Source organism: Fringilla coelebs (genome assembly GCF_963513975.1).
Source record: "Fringilla coelebs genome assembly, chromosome: 2".
NCBI classification, from domain to species: Eukaryota; Metazoa; Chordata; class Aves; order Passeriformes; family Fringillidae; genus Fringilla; species Fringilla coelebs.
The window spans coordinates 9,323,574-9,348,366 of NC_140029.1; the positions used below are offsets into that span (position 1 = coordinate 9,323,574).

The 24,793-nt window shown below is 43.6% G+C and overlaps 1 protein-coding gene across 1 annotated transcript in view; it reads right to left on the minus strand.

Moving 5' to 3' along the window:
- The window catches only part of LANCL3 (LanC like family member 3), a gene marked incomplete at its 5' end in the record, with an annotated part of 31,339 nt that extends 6,904 nt beyond the window's left edge, over positions 1–24,435 (minus strand). Inside the window, one exon of the mRNA XM_084226197.1 lies at positions 23,890–24,435. Within this exon, the coding sequence (XP_084082323.1) occupies positions 23,890–24,435 (546 nt within the window). The remainder of the gene's footprint in view (positions 1–23,889) is intronic.
- Positions 24,436–24,793: the final 358 nt, after the last annotated feature.

A 24,793-nucleotide genomic window follows, 5' to 3' on the forward strand; every position in this document is an offset into this window, starting at 1 on the left:
ATGTAAAAAGCCCCTCTTAATCTTTCAGCTATTGATCAAACCCACATATCATACATGTTTCCTTTTCCTGGTTAAGTAGAGGTGGCTTGCCACTTTATTCAAAAGAGGTGATTTTGTCTCAGTTGATGTTAGAAATGTTCATTTTAGCTTCCTCACTCGACTGAAGCTTGGAATACATGCATTCCACATTCTCCCTGCAATTTCTGTATCAATTGGTCGCTGGAGCTCTTTATTTTCTGTTTTACATCATTGTCCAGTGATGCTGAGTGCTGCCAAATAATTGCTCCACTCACACTGGTGACAGCTGCATTCCCATATACCTGTTACTTTAAGCACAACACATAGGCAGCACTTTAATACTTTCTATTTGTACCACTGTCTGTGTCTAGGAGCCTGACTTGCAGTAAAAAAAGCCGCTGTGATTGTTCATAAAGTCTCTCCATTTTTCTCTGGTGCCACTGCAGACAATATGTCTTTTCCCATAAAGGCACTCCACAATTTTGTGAATTATTTAAGGCAGGTCATTTTTTCAGTAAATCCCTGTTAAAAGGCAGCCAGGAAGTGCTATGACTACAGCAATCACAGAGCATCATTCTGCTTTTTGTTAGCAATCTCTCACCCTGAACTTGTTTAGTTGGAAGTCAATAATTTCACAACTCCTTTTAATCTACTAAAAGAGATTTTGCAATTATTGGTTATGACAGTGCTAAGCTCCATGTATGTATTTTGAAAACTGCAGACAGAAATCTTGACCTTGAGGATTAGGCAGAAAGCAGCAGGATGAGCTGTTCTGATCAGAGTAACATTTTCAGCACTTTTTCATTCTTCTGAATGCTTGTACAAACCCCTTGGCTCATTTTGAAAACCACTGCTACATCAAACTGCATACCTTATGGAGTGTATTTGATGACTGTAAGCTTTAAATTCTTTTAACAGGTTTGTATTTATTTCCTTAGAGCTCTTTCCTGTGACAGAAGGCATTACTGAAATCAAGTATCATGATCTTTTGATAGATGCATGAGCACTTTCAGGAGGTAACAGCTAGTTATATTATTGTGTAAAAAACCTTCTATGTACATAAAAACATTTTAATATGCATCTAACACATCCAATCTCTCTCTGTTATACTTCTAACAAGCCATTTACATGAATTTGATTGTACACTATTTCTGATGCTGTACAAAGTGTCAAAATAAGCTGAAGAAAATGGGTCAGTCTGCAAATAACATCACAGGAGCTTTGCCATTGCTCTCCTATGCTGGGAGCCCAGCAGAGGGAGCCTGTGAATTAGTTATAATAACTCAAAATGCTGCAAAAAATGATATACATATTTGTGTTCAGCAAGACAGCAGACACTGGTAATTTCACGATACTTACTGCAGCACATGGTATTTCAGTTCATTCCTTAAACTTGATCTTTTCCTGCCAAAGACAGGGACTGGCATTGTTCAGGAACCTTTTCATGCAATGTCACAGCCAGGTTTTCTCTTTCAGATGATGGTAACACCTGAAGCCATGGAAGAGCAGCAGGTACAATAACAAGATCTGCCTCCCATTAGTGCTATTCCAGTTTGATTGATGTACCTCTCCTTTGGCACAGCTCCAAGTACATGGACACAGAAGCTCATGAGTCTGCTTCCCTCACGAGCATTGTCAAGTACACACTTCTTTTAAAGATAAAAGATATATGGTTTTATATCTCCTGAAAACTTTGGTCAATAAATTGGATTAGTTTCAGAAGTACTGTTCCTAATGCAGTCTGTTTGATGCTGTAACAGCACCATGTATTGTCTTGAGAGTGTACTTCACCAGATTTCTCACAATACACAACTGACAGTGACAATGTGGCCAGACTCAGAACAATTGTGGGAATCCATAAAATCAGAGGGGTTTGGGAACCCCTGCAAAAGACAGGCCTCAGAGACAGCAGAACTGTGGTTAGAGCTAAGCAGTAGCCATGAGATACATCAGCAGAAAAATTACGTAAAAAGTAGAAAAGTAAGGACAAATAGAACAATGGTGTGTGTATTAACACTTGTCTAGAATAACTCCCTGAGCTGTAGAAAAGTATATCTAGTGAGATATTAGGAAGTTCTAAGCTTAAAAATGGAGCTCTTGCATTGTGTTTTAAGGCTTACAAGCAGGTGCTGTATTCAAAATAAGCAAACATTGTTTTAACCAAAGGTACGTGTGCTTATAGGGTTGGACGGAATACTGTCAATATGCTTTTGCTTTGTGTGATTGGTCAAAAAGCTTATAAAGTAAGTTGTAACATTAAATTCTTTGTCTACTGGCTGAGATGTGAGCTGATGGCATCTTCCCATTGTCATAACCATGTAATGAGACTGATGCTGGAAAATAAAACAGCTCAAAGCACATTCCTAGCAGTCCTGTACCATTTGTGATTTGTACATAGCCAGTGATAAACAACTACTGCTATGATTCTGCCAGTTCACTAGAAAATGGTGCTGACTTACTCAAGACTGCAATCTTGAGTAAGTCAGACTTCCCTATAGATCCCATTGGCACTGCTTGTTTTTAACATGTGAATTTGGGTGGTTTTGAGCCTTGCTCTTTGCCTCAGCACTATGGGCCAGAAAAGCCAGTCCTGTCCCGTTTTGTGGGTCACTGATCATGACTCCAATCAGAAACTAAAGGCTGTCTTTATTCCTGATGAATCAGGTTACTGGTAAATAAGACAATACAGAAGTTTTGTTACATTAACAAAGTACAAAGCTTCCACAGGTCCTACTTGCCATGACTGTGTAGCACTGAACCCATCAAATTCTGCTGTTAAACCTGTCCTTCAGAAGGGGAACATGAAGTGTTGCAGAAAAGGATGGAGCACAACTGCCACTGTAGACAGGTGGCTGGCTCAGAGCAGCTGGTGCTGCTACACAGTTGGCCAAATGCAATGAGCATCTCAACTCCTTATGTCTCCACTTAAAAATTGAGAGAGTTTCAAAGCAAAACAATTGGCCCTTTGTGTGGCATTCACATTCTCTGAACATGATTCCTTCGCCCAGGGTTTTTTTCCTGGGATGCTGAAAGGCAGTGAGAGGCCTCAGAGAAAAGAAAAACAACTCTTGTCTCATTTGCTTCTCCTGTGTTGTGCCCATGTGGAATGTGTTTGGAGATTGTTTACCCACTGGTGATTGTCTGATTGGATTCTGCTGTGAGTTGTTTTCACTCTTTGGCCAATTATGGCCAAGCTGTGTCAGGACTCTGGAAAGAGTCACAAGTTTTCATGATTATCTTTTTAGCATTCTGTAAGTATCCTGTCTGTACTCTTTACTATAGTATAGTATTCTTTAATATGATACAGTATAATAAAGTAATGAATTAGCCTTCTGACAACATGGAGTTAGATGCTTTGTTCTTCCCCACCACAGGGCTTGCCATGAATTTACAATACCTTTGTGGTGGGTGACAACATTTGGGGCCTTTGTGTGCACTGTCCACACACACTTCTCTCCCTTGTGACTGCTGCTGATGGGCATTTTCATTTGTCCTCAGGTAAGAACACCAGGAGGAACTGGAGGAGTGCCCAGCTGGCCCAACCTCCTGCAGCATTTTACCCCCTTCTGCAGGCTGATGTGCCCCACAGTCAGGGGCAGTAATCACAATTTCCCCCATGCTGGAATGCACTCAGCTCCCTGGCAGGAGGGTGCAGCCAGGTGGGCATTGGCCTCTTCTCCCAGGTAATCAGGGACAGGACAAGAGGACAGAGTCTGAAGCTGTGCCAGGGGAGGTTTAGCTTCAACATCAGGAAGAATTTATTCACAGAAAGGGTGATTAGACATTGGAACAGACTTCCCAGGGAGTCACTGTCCCTGGAGGTGTTTAAGGGAAGACTGGATGCAGTGCCACGGTCTGATTGACACGTTGGTGTTCAGTCACAGGTTGAATCTGATGATCCCAGAGGTCTTTTCCAACCTGATTGTTTCTGGGATTCTGTGATTATGCAAGCAATCACACAGTTCCTCCTGCATTCTTTTCTTAGGACATTTCTCCCTAGGTGTTCTCATCTTAGGACAAATGACAATGCCCAGCAGACACAAGGGGAAGGAAGCACAAGAAGACCTGAGTATCTTTTGTTGCTGCTGCACTTTTCTTCAAACTCCCCCTACCCTGGGTCAATGAAGAGAGAGGGAATCATGAGTTTCTCTCAGTTACACTCAGGCTCCCAACACCTCTTACTCTGCTGCACCAGGGTGTGGCTGGATACACCTATCAAGCAGTAAAACAGTGGCTCTCCCAGATCCTGGGAAGGAAAAAACACTTCTCCATCACTATCATTACTTGAAGAAAGTAGGGAAGCACCAGCTCCCTGCTCTCTGCTGCTGGAGAAATGAAGCGGGGAGGATGCCAAGGAACAGATCCCAGATCAGAACAGTTCAGATAATCACCATGATTGAGGAGGTTATCAGTCTGCCCACTGAGAGCTGAGGTCCTGCTCAGCAGCACAGCCAGCAGGGCATTTCTCAGGAGGACAAGTCCAATCACAGGGGAAGGGAGGTATCCCGGGATGCACTCCTGTGCTGAGGCTTTTGAACAGCAGCTGCCTGCACCCCAGCTGCATTCCTCTGCTGCCTAGTCGAGGGTTAGAGTTACCACAGAGCACAGAGAGCCAACAATTTAATTTCAAGCATCTCTCCCTAGAATTGCACCCAAATTCAAGAGCATGAATTGAAAAGCGTGTTTAAAAACATTAAAAAGATTTGCAAATTAAGTGAGAAACAAACCCAGCACTGCTTGGAGAGGCTTTTTCTTACATTACAGAATTCTACCCCAACCTTTTTCAACAGATAAGTAAAATCCTTTTTTTTTTTTCCCTTTTTCACTGTTATTATTGACTAGCCACATAATGCACTGCTGAGCAATTATGGGGCCACAGACCCTGGGAACTGGCAAAAATGGATGTATCAGAGATCACCTTTCTGCAATCCAGATTCTTGTTTGGAGCTCCTGTGTATCAACCACTCCTTCACCAGACCCAGGAGCAGTTTATAAGAGCTGCAAATAAGCAGAAGATTACTGCTGCAGGGATACTGCTTTCCTTTCCATTCTCCCCTCACAGGTAGGAATAGGATTATCCATGCATAAACTGGGAAATCCTTTGACTCTGTTTAGTCTCAGTCAGAAAGTAAATCAGTGCATGAGCTCTGTAATTGGTTCATGCCAAAAACACAGCAGAGTTGTCGATTCCTGATGGGACATTTATCCTTCTGCACTCCAGACAGGTGTCCCTGACAGGGCTGCATGATGATGACAAACACCTTCCAAGCTGGGCCCCTTGCACTCCTGTAGGGGTAACAGTGTGCTGTAGCTGTGCTGCCCCAGGATGCCATCCCATTTATAACACTACCAAGCAAGGAACATCTGCTCTCCCTGCGTATATTGGATCAGCTTACTGCCCCTAACAGCAGCTCTGCTGGTTCTCTGGAAGTGATTCCATGCCTTCAGTTGTTCCACAGACATTTCCTGCGGTAGCAAAGCTGTCCTGATACTTGGACTGGTCCATGTAAAGGCATGAGTAGTACTGTCCATTCTTCTAGTTCCAGAGCAGCAGAAAACAGGATTCATGAAACCGTCCTTGCAAGAGACAAAATCTTTGTAACTGGCAATGAGAGACCCCCCCCCCCCCCCCAAAACATTGCATTAACCCACGGCTTTAGTCTGAATTCAAAAATGATGCAAGTCCAGTTCATTTGGGCACTATCATTTGCTACTAGGAACTCAGGCAGGCTGCTCCTTGGGAAAAGCATTTATTACTGTTTGTACACATCTGCAGGTCAGCACGAGATGGGCAGAACTCAATTTCAAGTTAGTCAGTAAAGGCAACATTAGTCAAAAGGAAACTGACCTAGGCTTAGAGTTCTACAAATGAAAATGACAACTCTACCTAGAAACCAAAGAAAGTTGATGAGCCATTTCTGATGATTGAAGGTCTCCAGAAAGAACTGGACACTTCTGTTTCTTCATTCTTTTACTTAATCAGTACGAGGTATGCGATCCAAAAAACCCCAAATTAAACTAAGAGATTATACTTAAAAGCAACTATGTAATAGAACAAATTAAAAGTAGAGGATGAGGACAGAGAAAGATTGATTGCTAATTCCTTGAGAATATTTCTAAGGAAGCTCATAATTCAATTCATCTTAAGTAACAACATATCTTAATCACTGCCAGTAATGGAAAAGAGCCTTCTCAGCCTCATGCAGCACTTTATTTTTTCAATTTGTCAAAGTCACTTCAACTATTAGATCATTCTTATGGCTTTTAATATCAAAGTCCTCATTGACCTGAATGGGTCCTGACCATGGAGACTGCTACTCCTGGCAAGTATCATGTAAGAAATGCCGAAAATTTTACAAGTTTGTTAGGGTTTCTGTATCTTGCTAGTAACACCAAAGGGCTGGGGACTGATAATTCTGTCCAAGGTAGCCCTTAAAGACTGAGACTTCAGGAACATGAATTACTTGAGAGAGTAAAATGCTGACCTCACTTGCAGAAGTTGAGTAGAGACAATTAACAGATACAGTTGAGGAAATGTCCAACTCTTCCAACATTGATCCTACTCTCATTTCAGTCAGTTTGGAGAGAACTGACTAGCCCATGCACTGTCATTCACTGCTCTAAACCAATGTGGAGTGCACGGTTAGTGGCAATAAAAAATATTAGGCTTTTAAAATAACTTTTTTCCAAGGCTGTGCATACTTCATGCCTACTGAAAAAAACCTGCTTTTATAAGCAACAATTCTCCCTCAGACTCTCAAAGAACTGTCAACAAATATTCTCAAGAAGACTGTCTCCTGTGATGAGCCAGGCAACATGTCTTCTGCCTCTAAATGAAAGAGACTAAAAATTGCAGTTGAGGTATGAGGCATGACTCCCCTGAAGCCAGAAATCCAAATAATGTATTTTCTGTGGAGGCAGAGCTCAAGCTCTACTTGTGCTATAGATCTTCTTTGCTACCACAAATAAATTGTTTGAAGAGTTAAAATAAAATTATTAAAATTAAGAAGTTTGAAAAAATAAAATAAAGGATTGGAGTTTATATACACACTAGCAAATTGCATTGGATCAAATTATCTCTCATCTTTCTTGATAGCCAGTTTAACAAGAATTCACTTGCCTTTCAAAATAATATCCCAGGTCATGGTTCACAGACACAGCTGAGACTATCAGACATTTACAGTTTTCCATGGAGAATTTTTTTTCTGCCAGGACTGCAGGATTTGGCCTGGATTACACCTGTTATCATTATATTGCAAAGGTTCCATATTGCTGGAGCTTTGTACCTCTGATGTTTCTCGTAGGCAGCTCCTCTAAGCACTGACTCTTCCTTCTTTTCACAGCAGCCAACTGACTCCAGCTCCCCCTCAACCACCCAACCCACTCTTTCATAACACTCTTCTTCTTCTTCTTGGCTACAGCTGCAGCCTGTTAGAGTCAGGCCTGTTCCTAATCTCAAATAATTGGCTCAGCTGCAACTCCTTAGGGGTAAGATTGCTTTCTATATTACCTTTAATGTCTTATATTGTATCACCCTACATTACACCTGTCAAAAACATTTCACCACTTTTCAACGAATCAAATATTACAATGTAAGCACTTGTACATCCACTTAATTGTACATATAAAGTTGCTGGGTGTCATAGGTTCATTCTTTCTTCTTTTTTTTGACTTCCTTGGAGTTTTGTTCAGTATTGTTGACACAGTTGCAACTCTCAAAATATATCAGGGACATTTGAAATGCAGAAAACAGAGACTTCATTCTATACATTGTTAGGCAGCCTTATATTTTTTCCCCTCTTTATGTTAAAATTACTGCATAATTCATCTGTCCCTATCATCCAGTCTTTTTATCTTCCTCATGTAAGAACTCCCAGTCTACTTCCAGTGCCTGCAGGCTTCTTTTGGGACTGTTCAGACCTACTCCTCCTGTACGTGCGTCATCCACAGGCTCACCAAACTAAATAAGAAAACAGAAACGTCTCCTCATCCTCAAAACCTCGTGCCAGAAGTGCTGGAACCAAAAAAAAAAAAATTATGGAGGAGGAGAGGCTGCAGAAAGCAGCATTTGGAAAACTATCCATAAAAGACTGTACAGCTTGTTACTGTTAAAACTTGCAGAAATTAACTACTACCATTCCTTCGTTTGTTTGAAATTAAGGCTCAGAAAGAGAACACAGCTGCTGCCAGCATCAGAGGCTCCTACCTACAACGCCTTCGATGCACTGGGGTTTTTTCCACATTTAAAATGAATAAAAGCTTGGGCTTCCATGCTGCCTAGGGATGCACAGAACGCCCCCTGTATAATCCAGGTACAGCTGTAAGAGCTCAGCACCTCAGAGGAGTCCCTGACCTGCGGGAAATGCGACACTCAGGGAGGAGAAGACCTAAACTGCGTGTGACAATTCTGTCAGAGCTGACAGCAGGGCTGCTATCTCTGCTCCGTGTATTGCAGAAAGCAAACAGAAAGTGTTGGGATGCACGAGAATAACACTGAAATGATTATTTAACAGCTACTTTAGCACTGATTGCTCTGTTCTTTCTTAGGATAATTCGCCGGGTCTGTTCTCCCACTATCGAAATAAACAAAACAAACAAGAAGTCAAGCAGAAACAAGTACTTTAGAGGTAATTAAGAAATCCTTCTAAGTGAAGCTAACATCTGTTTTCTGGACAGGAGATAATGTGGTAAAGGAGATAATGTATTAAAGAACACAAAAAATAACTTTATCTTGCAATGTATGAACAAAATGGTGGTTTATGAAAAGCTGCAAATTTAAAGGCAGAATATCTCTCTGCTCTCCCAAGACTCAAGTAAGCTGGGGAACTTGTGCAAAATTTACCTGAGTCCACTCACATTGTGGAATTTTAACAAACCAACTGAACTTTTCCATAATTGAGAATTTTTAGAAAGATCTTTGGCTTGGCTGCTAGAAGTGCCGCACTGCTCCAACCGAATTAAATTTGAATTCTTCAGAGCCCATGTTGTGTAAATAAATAATTTAACACCTTTCAACTCATCCAATATTACAATGTAAGAACATTTATTCCTGACTGTGAGAGACTGGGATGTTAATAGTTAATGACTCCAACAATTTCCCATTTGTGCTTTGCACCCCCTGAGGGGCAGGGAATGAGTTTTTGGGTGTGTGGTGGTGAAGCCTCTCCATAAGACCAAGGGTGTGAGCACCCAGCACCAAGGGCTACAAGCCAGGCCTTGAGCCAGGTAAGATCCTGCAAGGTGGGATGGTGCTTTTTATCCTGCCAGTTGTCCTCCCTCAGCTGTAAAACTCCCCCTGCTACCCCAGGGAAAGGTCCTGAGGGTGTTCATCCCCTCTGATGGAGCATAACTGGCTCAAATGGGTTGATGTGAGAGGCAAGAAGGGCTCTTAAACCATCCAGGCTCATTTCTGAGGCTTCCCCCCAAAGGACTGAAAGTTCCCCATCTAGGAAAGGTACCTGGGCATTCTCTCAAGCCTAAGCATACATTAACCCATTGAACTTCGTGTTTTGGGGGCTTCCCCCACCCCCAGTGCATCAAGACTGTGACCATCACTTTGACCAATGGAAATCAAAAGTGCATCAAGTCTCACTGCAGGATTCATTAGTGGGATATCTTTCCACTCTTATGCTTTTTTTTTCCCCTTGTACATTTACTTGAGTGTTATTTTTATGCTTTTATATTCTATATTACTAAAGATAATGGTAACCAAAATTATTATTTTATGGCCACATAGCTGCTCTCCTTTGCAACCAAACTGTTCCAAAATAAACCCTATGTATATATATTTACAGACACCAATCATTCAGTGTTGTTTCATTCTACTCTGCCCCAAGGGATCCATTAACAAGACGCTGGGTTACTCTTGCCTCCAGGGATGGGTCACAACACTGCCAAATGTTGCAAGGCCAAGTCACAGAATCAACTCCCAGAAGTTAGCCAATCAATTCTGGAAGAAAAATGAACCCTTGTGTTTCAGAGAATAAAGCCAGTCGTTAAAGAAAGCAGGTTAGGCATGTTACAGACAACATTTCAGAATCACTTTCCACAGACATTTGTGTAGCTGAGTCAGCCAGCACTGGTACAAGACATTAAACCAGATGGAGCACTAGAAACAAATCTTGAAGGAGAAAGATTTGTTTATACACTATAGTGCTCCTCACTGCAATCAAGTGGAAGCATCCAACTGTCCATGCTGTGCTGTGTGTGAAACAGTCTGAAAACTGTTATTTAAACCTGTTGTGCAGTTACTGTGCCTCTGCCATGCTGCAAGCAACAGTTTCATCCCTTGCTGCCACTTCAGGTGACAAAGACAGCGTCTGGGGCACTTCCCTCAGGCTGTGCTCTGAAGAATGTTCGAGTATTAAACGGGAGTAATTTCAATCAGAGGTGCAATGAGATGCTCCAGCCATCAGCACTCTCTGCTGAGAGGCATCAGCTGAAATCACTGCACTGTGTCAGAAAGAGAAGGGAGGGGAATTTGAATTGCCAGGTCTGTGATGAAATCTCAAGGTTATTATATATAAAAAGGAAGACCCCCCCCACTTGCACTGTAATTTGCTCAGAGCCCATTTGGTCTTAACATCTGTAAGGGCGACAAGAGGTGAACACATTCTGCCCTTGCTACTGGGAAAAGATGTGATGCCAAATTTACTTTTACTCCACAGCAGGTCAGACCCTTGGGGCACTGTGAGAAGAGCCCTTCCAGCAAACTGGGAGGGATGAGCTATGTGGGATGTGCTCCCCAGCTGCAGCTTTACAGCCTCCTTTGGAGGATGCAGAGATGAGTTATGGCAGGTGAGATGGAGTGCAAACTGCCACTACCTGTGGGAAAACTGGAAGGAGTTGCATAAATACCATGGAGAAAAGACAGCACCATAAATCTGTACCAGAGCTCCACAGATGGTGAGTGATGCAGCTGCTGGCCTATGAATTTTGGCATGGCTTATGTGACACCCAACACAGCACTCTCAGGATTTGCATGCCTATCAAGAGATGACTAGAGGATTTCCAGGGCACAAATCAGGTGCCTTGGATATTTAAGGGTATCCAACCTTATCCTCCAGCCTGGGAAAGTTTTGACTACAAAACTTTTGATGTTTTGGCATCCCAGGTGAGTTTTAGGCACTGGAAGGATCTGAGGAGTCACAGAGAATGAATACATGATATGTTGGATGGTACAGCTGTGTAAGGAGTCCAAAATGGCACTGACCTTGTGGATGCCATGTTGTGATAATGAAAACTGGTTATGGCTTTTCATTGCTATTAACTGTTCATTCCCATGGAGAATAAATGCAAAGAAATGTAAGGAGAATTAACATTAAAGTAAGTGTTGAACTCTGATGTGCTCAGGCCTTGTCATGTCCACCTCACTTAAATCTCATTTTCTTCCTACCATACAGGGTAAGTATTGCAGATATTTCTTTGCAGATACGTGTGCTTACACTAAAAAATAAACTTGTTTCAGCTCATTTTTTAATCTCTTGGGCTGTTCTCATACTTTCCCTCTGCCTGTGCATAATGTCTGGCACTTGCTTCAGTTTAAATGCCAAAGCAATTCTTATCCAGATATCTGCCTCTTCTGGATCATTAATGAATATAATAAATAAGGCTGGTTCCTACATCAGTCCCTTATTAGTACTTATGATTAGCTTTGCTTGTGGTTCTTCCAGCCAAATCCAAATCCACAATGTCCCATCCAAGCCAGCATGAATTAAGTTTTCAAAGAAGATTATCTTTGACACTGCATTAAAAGACCTATCCAAATGTAAACAAGGTATTGGCTACTTTCATCAGCCCCTAATTTTATAATTCTGTTGTTTACAACAAGTGATCTTGCTTGTCTCAAAAGACTTTATTCCATGTCATGCTGCTTTATATGCACAGTTCTACTATGCAGATGGATGGAAGTATGCCTAAATATTTGCTGCTGAAGAACAATGTGGCTACCTGTGAAATTAGTTAAATGAGGTAAATGATACAACAGCATCATTCAGAGGCTAACTAAGGCATAAATTAGTCACTTGAAAGCAGCACCAGCACTGCCTTCAAGCAGGGGGAATTCTAGAGAACTCCATGCTGGCATCATGCCACTTTTACTTTGTGTGATGATCTGCAATTTGTGCCATGCCAATAAGCCACCGAATAGAAATATCAACTTAAGCTACAGGAAGAATGCTGACAACATAATGCAGGAAAACCCGATGAAGGTGATCCAGTCCTCTGAGTCATCTGAATTTTACTCTATCCTTAGACTGTGGTAGCAGCCTGATGTAGTAAAAATCCTGATGTTCTGTGTGTGGCTCCCAGATACTCCAGGGCACATCGATAAGATGGCTCTGAAGCAAAGGAAAGTCACAAAAGAGTTTCCAGGGACATGCAGTGCCATTAGTGTTGCCTGGAAATATGCCCACAACTCCAAACACAATCCAAGTCATATTTCAAATACAGTCACTTATAATTCCACACTGCCACATTTCAAGGGCAGAGTAAGAGTCATGGGATTTATTGGAGGAAGTGTGGAATACTGTGCTCTTTAAAACGTAGCCTACTTGGTAAGTAATGGGATTACTATCTGTACTTTCCTCCTAGTTGCAAGATTGCCATTTGGTACTATAATAGAATTAGGAACATTTTATCTCTCTTCCCTTTGTGCTACTTTTTCTCAGTTCTCAGTAAACCAAGTAGACTTTGGAAAAAGAGATTGCTGTGTCAGAAGGCACAGTTTAGATTACTCTTAGAGTTTGAACCTCACACAGAAAGGAGGAAGAATAAGAGCCATGAGACAAATCACATCACTACCAATAGTAATAAAGAAATATTCACAGCACTTGGCCATTAGCTTGCATGTAATTAACTAACAGGAAATACAATTCCTCATGTTACAGATGACACACAGTCCCCTGGGAGCACTCAATGCCATCTTCTCTTTTGCTGGATTTGTCATTTTACATGATTGTTCTGTGCAGCCCCACAGGAGGAACTTAGCAAACTGAGAGAGACAGGAGGGCCCCACACAGCTTTTTCTGGACCTACAGATCACAAAGTGTGTTTTCCAAGGCAAGCTTGTTAAGCCAAAATACATGTATGTAAAACTCTTTACCAGATGCCTTTCATACCCTATTTTCTGTGCTTAACATTCTGATGCCCTTGGAATAAAACAGCTTCACTTCAAGGGCCTGGAAGGACACTGAAGTCTTCTGATGTCTGTCATGCAGAATCTGAAAGAGGTTCCACAAAAATAACAACAGGAAAAGAACCTCTCTCATAGCCCCTATGCTTGAGGGGTGTCCTGGCCATCTGCAGACCCTGAAAGAATGTTTTATCATCCCCTGGCCTGTAATTCAGCCTGCAGAAAAAGGTTTTGTCTTTTTCCCCTGCTGCATCCGTGGCTCCTCACACACCACACGGGACAGGGAACTCTTCCCCCTCCACTGGCAAACAGCACCTGAGGTTTTGATGAACTCAGTCAGCAGATAATGTTCCTGCAGCGCAGGGCCACAGGCACTTCTAGGGTATTTTTTGTCTTCTTTCAATGGTAGGGCATGGTCTGCCTCCTACAATCACGCAGGCATTGTCACTGACATTCAGAGCTGCAGGGCTGTGAGGCCCTTGAGAAACCCTCGAGCTGCAGCATGCACTAAACCAGAGAAAAAAGAAATCTTTATACCTAAACTTTTCAGATCCACAACCTTCCCAACTACCTGCCAGAACCAGGAATGATTTTGTCCAACCTTAATATTTAGCTACTAAGAGAAGATTCTGCCCTTCCTTGGTACAGGAAAGACTGACAAGAAGACCATGGTGCTGAGTGGGTCCTTTTGACCCTTCTGAACTTCCCTGCTGGCACCTGCAAGTGAAAAAAAACTTGCAATCCTTCACCCATTCAAGGTACTGGAGGAAGTCAGAGGAGGTGGGATGGCATGGTGAGGCTGCTTTTGGGGAAAGGAGGCAAAAGGAGCAGGAACAACCGTGTTCTTTCTATGTACAAATTCCAGGATAGCTCAGCCTGGAGAGGAGAGCAGAGGACACAGAGCCAGGATCTTCCTACCAGTTCCCACTGACAGAAAATTCTACTTAAATTTAAAAAGAAAACCTTTTTCTCTAAGGGTGGCCAAGCACAGGAACAGGCTGCCTAGGAAAGGCATAGACAGAGATATTCAAAACTGGGCAATCTGCTCTTGTGGACCCTGCCCAGCTGTGGCCATGCTTTGACCCTACAACTGAGCCAAATCCAAATCTGAGTAAGCTCATCCACTGTTCAGATAGATGGTGTAGATTTTATTCATTTCCAGACCTTTAGATTCAAGTGCAAGTTTGACTCAGCTTACCTGTGCGTTGTTGTCTTTTTTTAAAAATATTTGTTTTACCAAAATAAGTTAGCAGTCCCACAGCGCTTAGAGAATAAAATCAAAATAGGACAAGTGCATTCACACTACAACTCTGTCTATGTTTTGTGTCCTGGATGTGTAGGAGTTAAATTAGCATTATTTCCAGGCATTTTTGATAGCATAATAGAAAAACGTGTATGGATGAAAATGGGAGCCTGGCATAAGAAAGCTCATGATTGATTCAGCTCTGCAAGACCAAAGACAAACAAATCAATATTTATTTAAAGAGCCTGAACAAGTTTCATTTTCTGTTCTACTGCTAAGAATTTTCCCCAAGTTCATATTTGACCAACTTAGCTCTGATCAAATTTAAACAGCTCCATGTGGAGTATGTATCTTGCAGTCCATTGCTATTATAACTGGAATTTTGACTGCTTCATCACTGGCTTAGACCCAGAAAACTAAAGCAAGTATAGCATTAGCCATTTCACAGATGGCAAAGAAGAGACAACACTGAGCTCTATCTTTACATTAGCAACTAAAGTAAATCACAAGAACAGACTAAATTTAACCTCCAAACACTTCAGATTTCACTTACTCCTTGATTTCTAACGGGGACAAAATAATTGACTTAATACAGCCCTCTCAAATAGGTTGTTCCAAGTGTACTTCCACAAAAGAACTCTCATCACTTCACAGATATCCCCTGGATATGCACTGGCACACCTCAAGGTACAACACAGAATGACATATTCCCAGCTTTATTCAGGGAACAAAGGAAAAGAGATTCTCTAGCTGGCATTAATGACACAAAGCTCCTTCAGGTGAAGCAGCTTCTAATCTTGCACATCTCAGCACAGTTCCATGATTCCCTGCCACCACACGACCCCTACCTACCTCATTTGTTCAGAGACTTTTCCTGAAGAATACCTGTCCATGAGCTGCAGCCCATTAAAAAGCTGCTGGATAATGGCAGGTCATGAGTTGGAGGGGAGTCAGTGTCAGGCTGGTGTGAGATGCAAACACCTTACTCAGCTGTGTATATGGGAAAAAGACCTGGAAGGAACAGAGAAAGGCCTTTGCCAGAACCACCTGTCCGACTTCTGGCCCTCTTCAGGAAAGGCTGGAGGGACACTGGCAGAGTGCAATGGGAATGGCCAGAGACAAAGGAAACATGAAACACATGGGAAGACTGGAAGGAATAGGATTGTTTAGAGAAGAAAAAAAATATGGGTAAAAAATTGTAACAGTCTTGAAATGATAATATAAAGAGCTTCTGCAGAGAGGAACAGAGTTTTTTGCTATTTCTCAATGGAGAGGACAAGAAAATCAGACTTAAATTACAGCAGGATTCGGATTAGTCTTAAGGCTGGACTTTGTAACAAAGCAGTGTGTCAGACAGCCAGGGCAGACTGCAGATCCCTCACCACTGACTGGGGGTATGAAGAGTAAGTCAGGGAGGGGCTGTAAGGAATGACAGGCACAGGTACACCTTCCTGTGGGCTGGATGGCAGCCTAAATTACCTCCCAAAGTCCTTGTCAGCTCTCTGACTGTGGTAGGATGTTACCTGGTTGTCAGGACTGATACAAACTGCAGAATGCCACCAGTATGAATGAAACAATAATTACCATCTTCCAATTCTGCACTGACCCACCAGCACAGAGCTGCTTTGTCCTCTGCTGCTTCTAGACCCAGGCCCACACACTTTTAAGAGCAGCCTTCTTTTAAGAGCAGCCTAAATATGATCAGAATATGCCAAATTTATAATCCTCAACCATGCTAATATTGCACCAATGGGAGACTGGAAGCATCCTGTGAAGATTAGCCACACAAAATAACTAAATGCCTTGGACAGATAGAAGGTATATTTATCTGCCACATTCTTTTTCCTGCCAGATAATTCACTGCTATCAGACATTCCTTCCATCTCACTCATGATCCACTGCTCTTCAACAAGAGATACCAAGCCATTAAAATGAAGAATTCAGGAATGCTGATCTACTGCAAAAATAGATTTATGGTTCTTCTCTCAGACATCAAAATATACTGAGCTGAGAAACACCAAATGACTCAGCCACAGCTTGGACTGCTATTAAAATACTTTTTGATCCTGTTTGCCTAAAATGAAGCAGCTATTTTAATTATTTTGCCTTGGTACTCCAGCTCAGTAACTATCAATTGAAAATAAGCCTACAACATAGATAAGAAATAACTGGTTTTGACAGGATATTGTCCCTGAATTCTTCTGTAATGGAGTGGACAGAAGGTTACACAACACCACTCAGTGCTTAATCTCATGCTTGTCAATGGTCAAAGAACTCCCTGCCATGACAGACACAAAGACATGTTTTGACAGATCATCTCATCAAAAACAGTGACCTGATTGCATATCTCAAATTCAGTTTCTTTTTTAAAAAAGGGTAGAATAGAGAAGTTGGGCGGCAGCAGGACCACGGGACTTACCCATTTCAATTGATCCTCTCAACAGAGCTTCACTACTGCTCAGAGGCAAGGCTGAGAACCTGCTCTGCAATCTTTACCCAGCCTGCTCTAGGTTGATTTTAAGACTGTCCAGCTGAATTAACATAGAAAAGTAGGATCTACTGCTTTAATGAAGGTGAGACAAAAGAAGAGGATCTTTTTTACATCTGCACCCTGACAGTTGTGGTGTATAGCTGTGCTACATCTTTAGGTAAAAACCTGTATGTTCTAACAATGTGTGTTAAATGGCTACAGAGGAACTTACAGTTTACTTTCATCCCTCCATTCCAGTGCTGTGAAGTGCTGAGGATGCTACACTTTTACAGAGTAATTGTTGTTAGCCTGGTGCTCTTTTCTTTCTCCCTGGAGCAGCTCAGTCCTTCATAGTCCTGCTTCTTTAGCCTGGTGCCACAGTAAAGTTTACTAACAGCATCACTGTTTAGGTCACACACTGATTTATAGTATTATATCCATATAACAGGAAAATGTCAGTGTCAGAAGTACAGCAGTGTTCATGAAAATGCCTTTATTTGCTTCCAGACATCAGTAGTTCTCTCAGTTATTCCTTAAAGAAAATATGGAATATAACATATAAGGCTGTGCTCTGATTTGCAAGCACTGAATGTGATGACAGCTAATTCTGTAAATGCATGAGTGTATGCAAAGAGAATATGGGGACAGAATGGATGACAAACAAAAACCAAGCAGACAAAAGGAGTAATTTCCCCAACAAAATGTAGCTTACTCCTCTGTCTGTCCTCTTATCTCTGTGTTTACTGTTCTGTTGAAACTTTTACCTTTTTCTAAATTGAGTACTTGGCCAAATTGAGTAATTGGCCATCAAATCTCCCCCAGTCTGTCAAAGAACCTGATTTTAGTTTTAAATCTCCCCTGCTTTGGCGACTATGTAATTTCTTTCCTTTTTCCCTTCATCCTTGAATTCTGCTACCCTCTACACCTTTCCATTTTTCTGTTTTTGCCAGCAATTAATTCTTTTGCTTTTAAAATAATTTTTAAATTGTCTCTTTCTTTGCCTGTCTGTTTTCAGCCTCTGTCAAATGTCACTTTCCCCATGCCTGCCTGTCTGCCTCCACATACTCCAGCACATTAGCATGTTTGATACACACCCTCTTCTTTTCTGCTGTGTCATCCAGTGCTACCTGTGAGTTAACACAGTTAACTGTGGATTTTGGTCCTGTCTAAGAACCAGGGGGAGAAAAACATCAACATCAAATATTCCTACCTGTAGAAACACAGCATGGTAACAAAGTTCTTTGGTGTACACATAAAACACAACACACAAAAATCTGAAAACCCTTTAAGATTTAAGGACCCTGTGCCACCAAAGTGACCCCAAGGAAGTAATGCTGTGAAATACAGCAGCTCCCAGCCAGCCCTGCACCCTGTGCCAGAGAGATCCCCTGCTCCTCTGCTTCAGACACTGATGGCTCCAGATGCTCCAGAGGTTCAGACACCAGACACACTCCACAGGTCCAAGGAACCGCCCAGCACCTCTCTACCAGCACGCCCTCACTGCAGCTCCTGGGTTTTGCTGCCACCTCCAAGGCAGAGGCAGCCCTGCAGAGGGCAGGGACACTGCCTGGAACACCTCTGCCCCCAAACAGCACCCACAAACTCCAGAGGGTGACCTCAAAGCTCTCCATAGGGATAATGAGGAAGGTGACTGAACTAAAAAAGTTTAAGAGTTAAATGCTGGCATATGAAATTTAAAGGAGTCAGGAGAAGGATGGAGAAGTGGAAAACAATTCTGGACACAAAAGATGCATCGCATAAATAGATTTCCTCTTTTTTTTTTTTTTTTTTTGTTAAAATCTCTTATTATAACATCAGTATTACTTTTTGGGCTGCCTTTTCAGCAGAAAGATGCTGCTGCATAGGCAAATATTCTTCCAACAGCACAAAGAGGTACAGAGATACAGCAATGCTTTTGTACAGAACTGTCTTTTTAATACCACTCTTCAGCTCTAAGCGGTTGAAATCCGTATTTCTGCAGCAGAATACATAACTCATGTCACTAAATTTGTGTCAATCAGACCTCCAATTCCAGCAGGATCCAGTCTGTATTACAGTGCTTTTTTGCTGGATGGTAAACAGTGCACTTGAAATTCAACATTTTGTACCTCCAGTTTTCTATTTTGACTCTATAGCTGAATATTCAGAGTCCTCTGCATTGAACTGAATCCAGCCATTATCAAGATGTCCCCATCTCTCACTCTGAAGGCTGTTAAAATAAAAAGGACTTGCATTGCCTTGTTGAAGAGAAACAGGAAAATTCTGAAATGTATACCAAATTTATTTTAGATTCCTTAAAAATAAAAACATCCAGATGCAAATAATTCCCTGTGTTTACCTGTTTACTTTAGAAAAAGCTGGTTTTCAAATTCTGGTTTAAATCCATCAATTTAAGGAAACTAATGCAAAATTTATCCCCTGTGTGTAATTTTGAAAACCATGGCTAGGAGACTGTATATTTAAAAGAAGCAGGCTAGGATGAAAAGATTTTATCTTTACTGCTAACTCATTTTTACTGTTAACTCTGGCAAAAAAAGAGATCCTGGCTGTGTAGTGGCCTGTGTGAAATGAAATAATGAAATCAGCACAGTCCCAGCTAGCACCATATCTGACATTTAAAACACCACAACGTTTCACATAAACTGGCAAATTCTTCCACAGAGAGAAAGGACTTTAATGGCCACAGTGGAGGAAGGAAATCTCACCTCAAAGGCCAACCCTCCCCTTTCAGGCACAGGTGAGAATTAAAGCCTGACACGGGGATTCTGCACTACAGCACTTGGAGGAGCATCCGTTTTGTGGGTATTTTACAGAGCTCCCTTCAAAGATCTTTAATTTGTATGTCTTTCAGAAACACTATGTTCAGCATTAATACATTCCACACTGCAAATGAACATGTTCTAGGTGGGACTCAGGAAGATTCTTCCTCTCACATTTTCCATTTTTTCATAAGGGATTGAGAAAAAAGAAAAAAGTGGAGCAAAGTAGCTTACAAGAGTCTTTAAACACTCACTATCTGGAGGGAAGGCTCTAAGGAACCAATAACATCATCTAGAATTGTCTGAGGAGCTGAAACAAAATAGTTTTCATTTATTTGTATCTTCTCTCCCAGAATATTACAAAACACACACTGCCTGGACCCGTCAGGTTCCCCACACTGCACATCCATCTGTTCCACTGCCTGTTAAAATATCACCTGACACTTCCATGCTCGGGCAGCCAGACCCCAGACATCCCACGGCAGAGCTGGTCCTGCTTTCCACATGCCAGGTGACTCATTCAGCTTGGTCTGCAATCTCCTGAGGACCAAGACAAAAGAGGCTCTGGTGATAGACAGCAGCCAGGATAAGAATGGCTCTCAGTAGGGCCCTGCACTCAAAGAGGTCCTGCTGGAAAGACCATGGCCCTTTCTGGGCAGGCCCTGGCAGAATAGAATTGTACCCACTCTGCCAGGATAACACCCCTGGACACACACACCAAGTCATGACCTAGCACTGGCTGGAAAAGGAAATTGGGATGCTCCACTGTGGCACTGGAGAGCCTCTGCAGGCTCTCAAGTCTCCCAGTGCCTCAGTCCCTGAGCAAACAGGTTTGGCTACACTGCTGCCAGTGTGCTGGTTCCCCTTGTCACCTCTCATGGGGTCCCCAAAGTCTTTTGAAAGCAGGGTCTCCAATGAAATCACAGCCCCAGGCCGTGCCAAATGCTGCCCTGTCTCCTACGGGCACCACTGCTGTCCGTGCTGCTGCTGCAACCCTGAGCCAGTGGAAGTCAGTGGAGCCCATCCACAGAGTCAGTTATTAAAAGATAACCCAAGCTGTGCTAAAAGGCAGCAACATCTTTAGCAGATGGTAATACAAGGAGCCACTTGAACTTCTGTACCTTTCCCATCATCTGACAGTTACATTGCCAGAAGGGAGTGCATCGACCCAGGCACACCATGCTCCATCAACCACGAAATGGGACTGAAGCATCAGGGAGAAAAATTGAGGAGAGGATAAGATATCATCCAAACAGAGGGATAGGACCACCATTTTAATGGTGTCTTACTGCTCTTTGCCCAAGCAGAGAGTGAGTGAAGGTAATTAAAAGCAGGACTGACAGATTTCCCCAATGACACACAATGAACCAACACTACAAGAATTAGAAAAAGATGTACTTAAGAGAGAATAAAACAATTTTTCCCCCCTGAATGGTGAAAACACAGCAGTTAAGGACAGCTGAAGAACACACACCTTATACAAATGACACACTGTTTCTGCCAAAACAGTATTTTACCTATCTCTGTCTGGGAAGCACTGACTGCAATATAATGGAAATTAAAGAAGTGATGAAAATAAACATCTTTCCTAATGCACAGTGCATCATGAAAGTCAAATCCTGTTAAGCCTTGACTGTTGAAGTAATCCTTACTCATGCAAAAAATCCCAATTAATTAATCAGGGAAAAATGCTGTATTAGCCTAAAAATCTGAGATCCAGCTGAATGCAAATGCCTTCTTCACATGAGGTCAGTGTTATCCAACAGACTGGATCCTTCAGGACAGTCCATTAACTTCATGAAGAACATGTGGAGCTTAAAGACACCAGGACTCTTTAGCAAGAAATTGAAGTATTGGGGCACAGCAGCTGAGCTAAATGCGTGTCTGCTGAAATAAAGCTGTCACCTTCCGTCCCTGCTTGGATTAAACAGAAAACAAATACAAGACATAAATTATAAAATTCCCTCAAAAGGCTTTTTTCAAGGACAAGTGATTTCTTGTATGTAGGTCACCATTTGACTCCTTCAGAGGAAAAAACCATGCGGGCAGCAGCGGCTGGGTTTCAACGTGAGGAATGTATTTCACTTTGTGCTGGAAATATTTGCACAGTGTCCTCAAAAAAAAAAAAAAAAGGAAAAAAAAGAACGTGGGTAACAAGAAAACATGCTGCAATGAGCCATGTGAGGCTGTGCACAATCAAATTACAGGAGGTAGCATTTTCCAGCGGTTCGAATCACAAGATATTGCTTCTATTCTGGGATGTACCTGGCTTACAGTTTGACCTTGGGTAATAAATGACATGCACTCTCTCTGGGCATCTCTTTGTAAAAAGATGCAAGGTTTGGCCTGGCAAGGTACTAATTAAAATAATTCTGTACTAGGCTGGGAATATTTATCGAAGGACACAAATTTTGCTCAAGCTTGAGCACATATAGGCTAGAAATCATAATTCTCCTCGCAAAGAAGCAAAATATTTCAGTTGCAAGTTTTTAAAATATTTTTTAAAATTAAAAAAATAATTTTATTTTATTAATGATTAGTGGTGTGCTTTGTTTCTTGCACTATGCATTTAAAATTACAATGTATTTGACAGAAGAAATAATACTACAGAAGGACGTTAGCTCATCAATGAAAACATCAGCAAGGGGTCACAGGATATGTTTTATTGGCAAAACAGCAATTAACCCACCTGCTAAATAGATTCCACAAGAAGTGCACACCTGTGCTTTTCTGTGGGGATGTGTAAATCTCTACAGCTCCCTTTAGTACAATTTGTCACCAAGCAAGCAAATAGAGTAGAGCTCTCCCACTGCTCACGCTGCCTGTGAGAGGTGACTGCACCCACTCTCCCAACTGTTCAGCAATTCTCAGGGATGTAAGGCAAATGGAAATAGCATTAAATAAAGCAGTGGAGTGCAGGGTGCCACCTCCTTCTGCTGGAATGTCACAACACCATCATAAGCACTGACATGGGTGCTGGACACACTCCCCCAGTGCAAACTGAACCAAGAGGGATGGTTTATTTCTCCATGAGAAACCATCCCTTCAGGCAGGTGCTGCTGCACAATGGATTGTGACATGTCTACAAAACTTTCCTGTAAAGGGAAAGACTACCAAATGAAAAATTTGGTTATGTTATGGTTACAAATAATGTAACCATGTTTATGGTTATGATTGTCAGACAATCCTGTACAAAGAAACAGCAGGTTTGGTATGCTACTTGAAAGAAATGCTTAGTGTGGTTAGGAATTCTAGTTCAAGGCAATCACAGTATTTAACATTCTTCCTGGCTTCTCTGGATACCCTCGAGCCTCCTGAGACCTCCATTAAGTGAATCTCCTCAGACTCCAGTTGCAGTGACTGGTATTAGATGGGGCAGAGCCACTAGTTTTACATCATTTATTTACTTATAAATAAACCTTGCTTCCTCTCCTGGGAGGGAAGAAAGCCAGAAGCATATGAACTTGCAAATCAGTGATTAACAGAGGAAACACAGATTGGACCTGACAAGAGGACAGGGGGGAAAAAAAATCTACCAACTGCCTGCTCAGATACCACACTGACCACTTAGTAACAATCACCACAGCAAACACAATCAGTTGCAATAATTATTATGCCATAATCAGTGGAAGCTCTGAATTATCAGTTGAATTGTACTGACAATGACAATGTCCCGGGGTAAAGTCCCGACTACTGAAACCAATAGTAATGTTGAACCATAACCACATCTCACTTTCCCGGCAAAAACTCCCAGCTCTCATTCATGAAAAGCACCAAAATACACGGCCAGATTTCCGAAAGTCTGTATGCTGGGGTTAGCAAGACCAAATGCCTCTGAAAATCTGGTTCCTTGCTTAAAAATTACAGCACAGCACCGCTTGGTATTACAGCGTTCCTAGCTCTGTTTTACTCAACCTTATTTCTTTTCTCACCCACTTCATTTTACGGAAATACTCTTGAAAAGCCCGGGGTGGCTTCTGCCAACTAATTCACCATCCGGCAACCAACAGCTGATGCTCTCGGCGTGCCCCGGGATGCAGCGCTCCGCTCCACAGCCGGGACCCCATCCCGCTCCCTCTGCCCAAAGCCGCATCTTTTCATTTCGGGGAGGAGCGCTGAAGGGAACAGCTCCCAGGGACTCGCTCCCCGGGGCTCTGAATCTGCACCCCGAAAGTGCAAGCTGCAGACAGCGGCCGCACCGCCGCATTCCCCTCTAGCACCGAGGGCACCGTCCCGGCCCGGAGAGGCGCCCCCGGCCCGCCCTTACCTCCATGCCCAGCCGCTGCTTCAGCACCAGCGCGGCGCACAGGTACCCGGCGCGGCCCACGAACAGCTCGTCCGAGCCGCACTCGAGGAAGGAGAGCGGGGCGCACACCTCGCTCAGCTCCCTGAACTTGCCCAGCGGCCGCGCGTACTCGGGCAGCCCCAGGGCGCGGTAGACCAGCGCGGCCACCGCGTACACCCCGGCGCCGCCCAGCAGGAAGGCGGCGCGGGTGTCGGCGTCGGCCTCGCCGCATCCCTCCTGGTAGCGCAGGCAGGCGTCCACGACGCGGCGGGCGGCCCGCAGGTACGAGTCCCGCGACGGCGCGAACAGCGGGCACTGCGCGACGTGGTACAGCATGTAGGCCACGCCGGCCACGCCGCCGTACAGCCCGCCCGGGCAGCCGCGGGGGCCGCCCAGGGGCGGCAGCTCCCGCAGGATGCGCTCGATGGTGGCCGTCACCAGCGGCACCGCCGCCTCCCTGTCCGGCGCCGCCGCGGGGCTGCCCGGGTAGTCATCGAAGCGGTTGGCGAAGCAGCGCTGGCTCTCCATCCCCCGCCGGCGCGGCCGCTCTGCGCAGCGGGGAGCGGCGGGCGGGAGCTGCCGGCCGAGGGGGCGGAGGGAGCGCGGGGGAGGCGGGCGGGAGGCAGCGGAGAGGCGGGAAAGGGGCGCTCCCGCCGCCCGCTGCTGCCGGACGGGGCGGGCGAGGCGCTGCTGCCGAGGCGGGGGCGATGCCGGGGCGAGGGTTGCGGGCGATGCCGGACGGGAGCGATGGGCGATGCCGGCCCGGAGCCTCGGCGGAGCCGGTCCGGATCCGGTACAGCGCGTTCAGTGCCCGCCCAGTGCCTCTCGCCCGCCGCCGCCCCACCTGCGCTCGGCGAGCGCTTCTCGGTGGCCGCCCGGGGTGGCT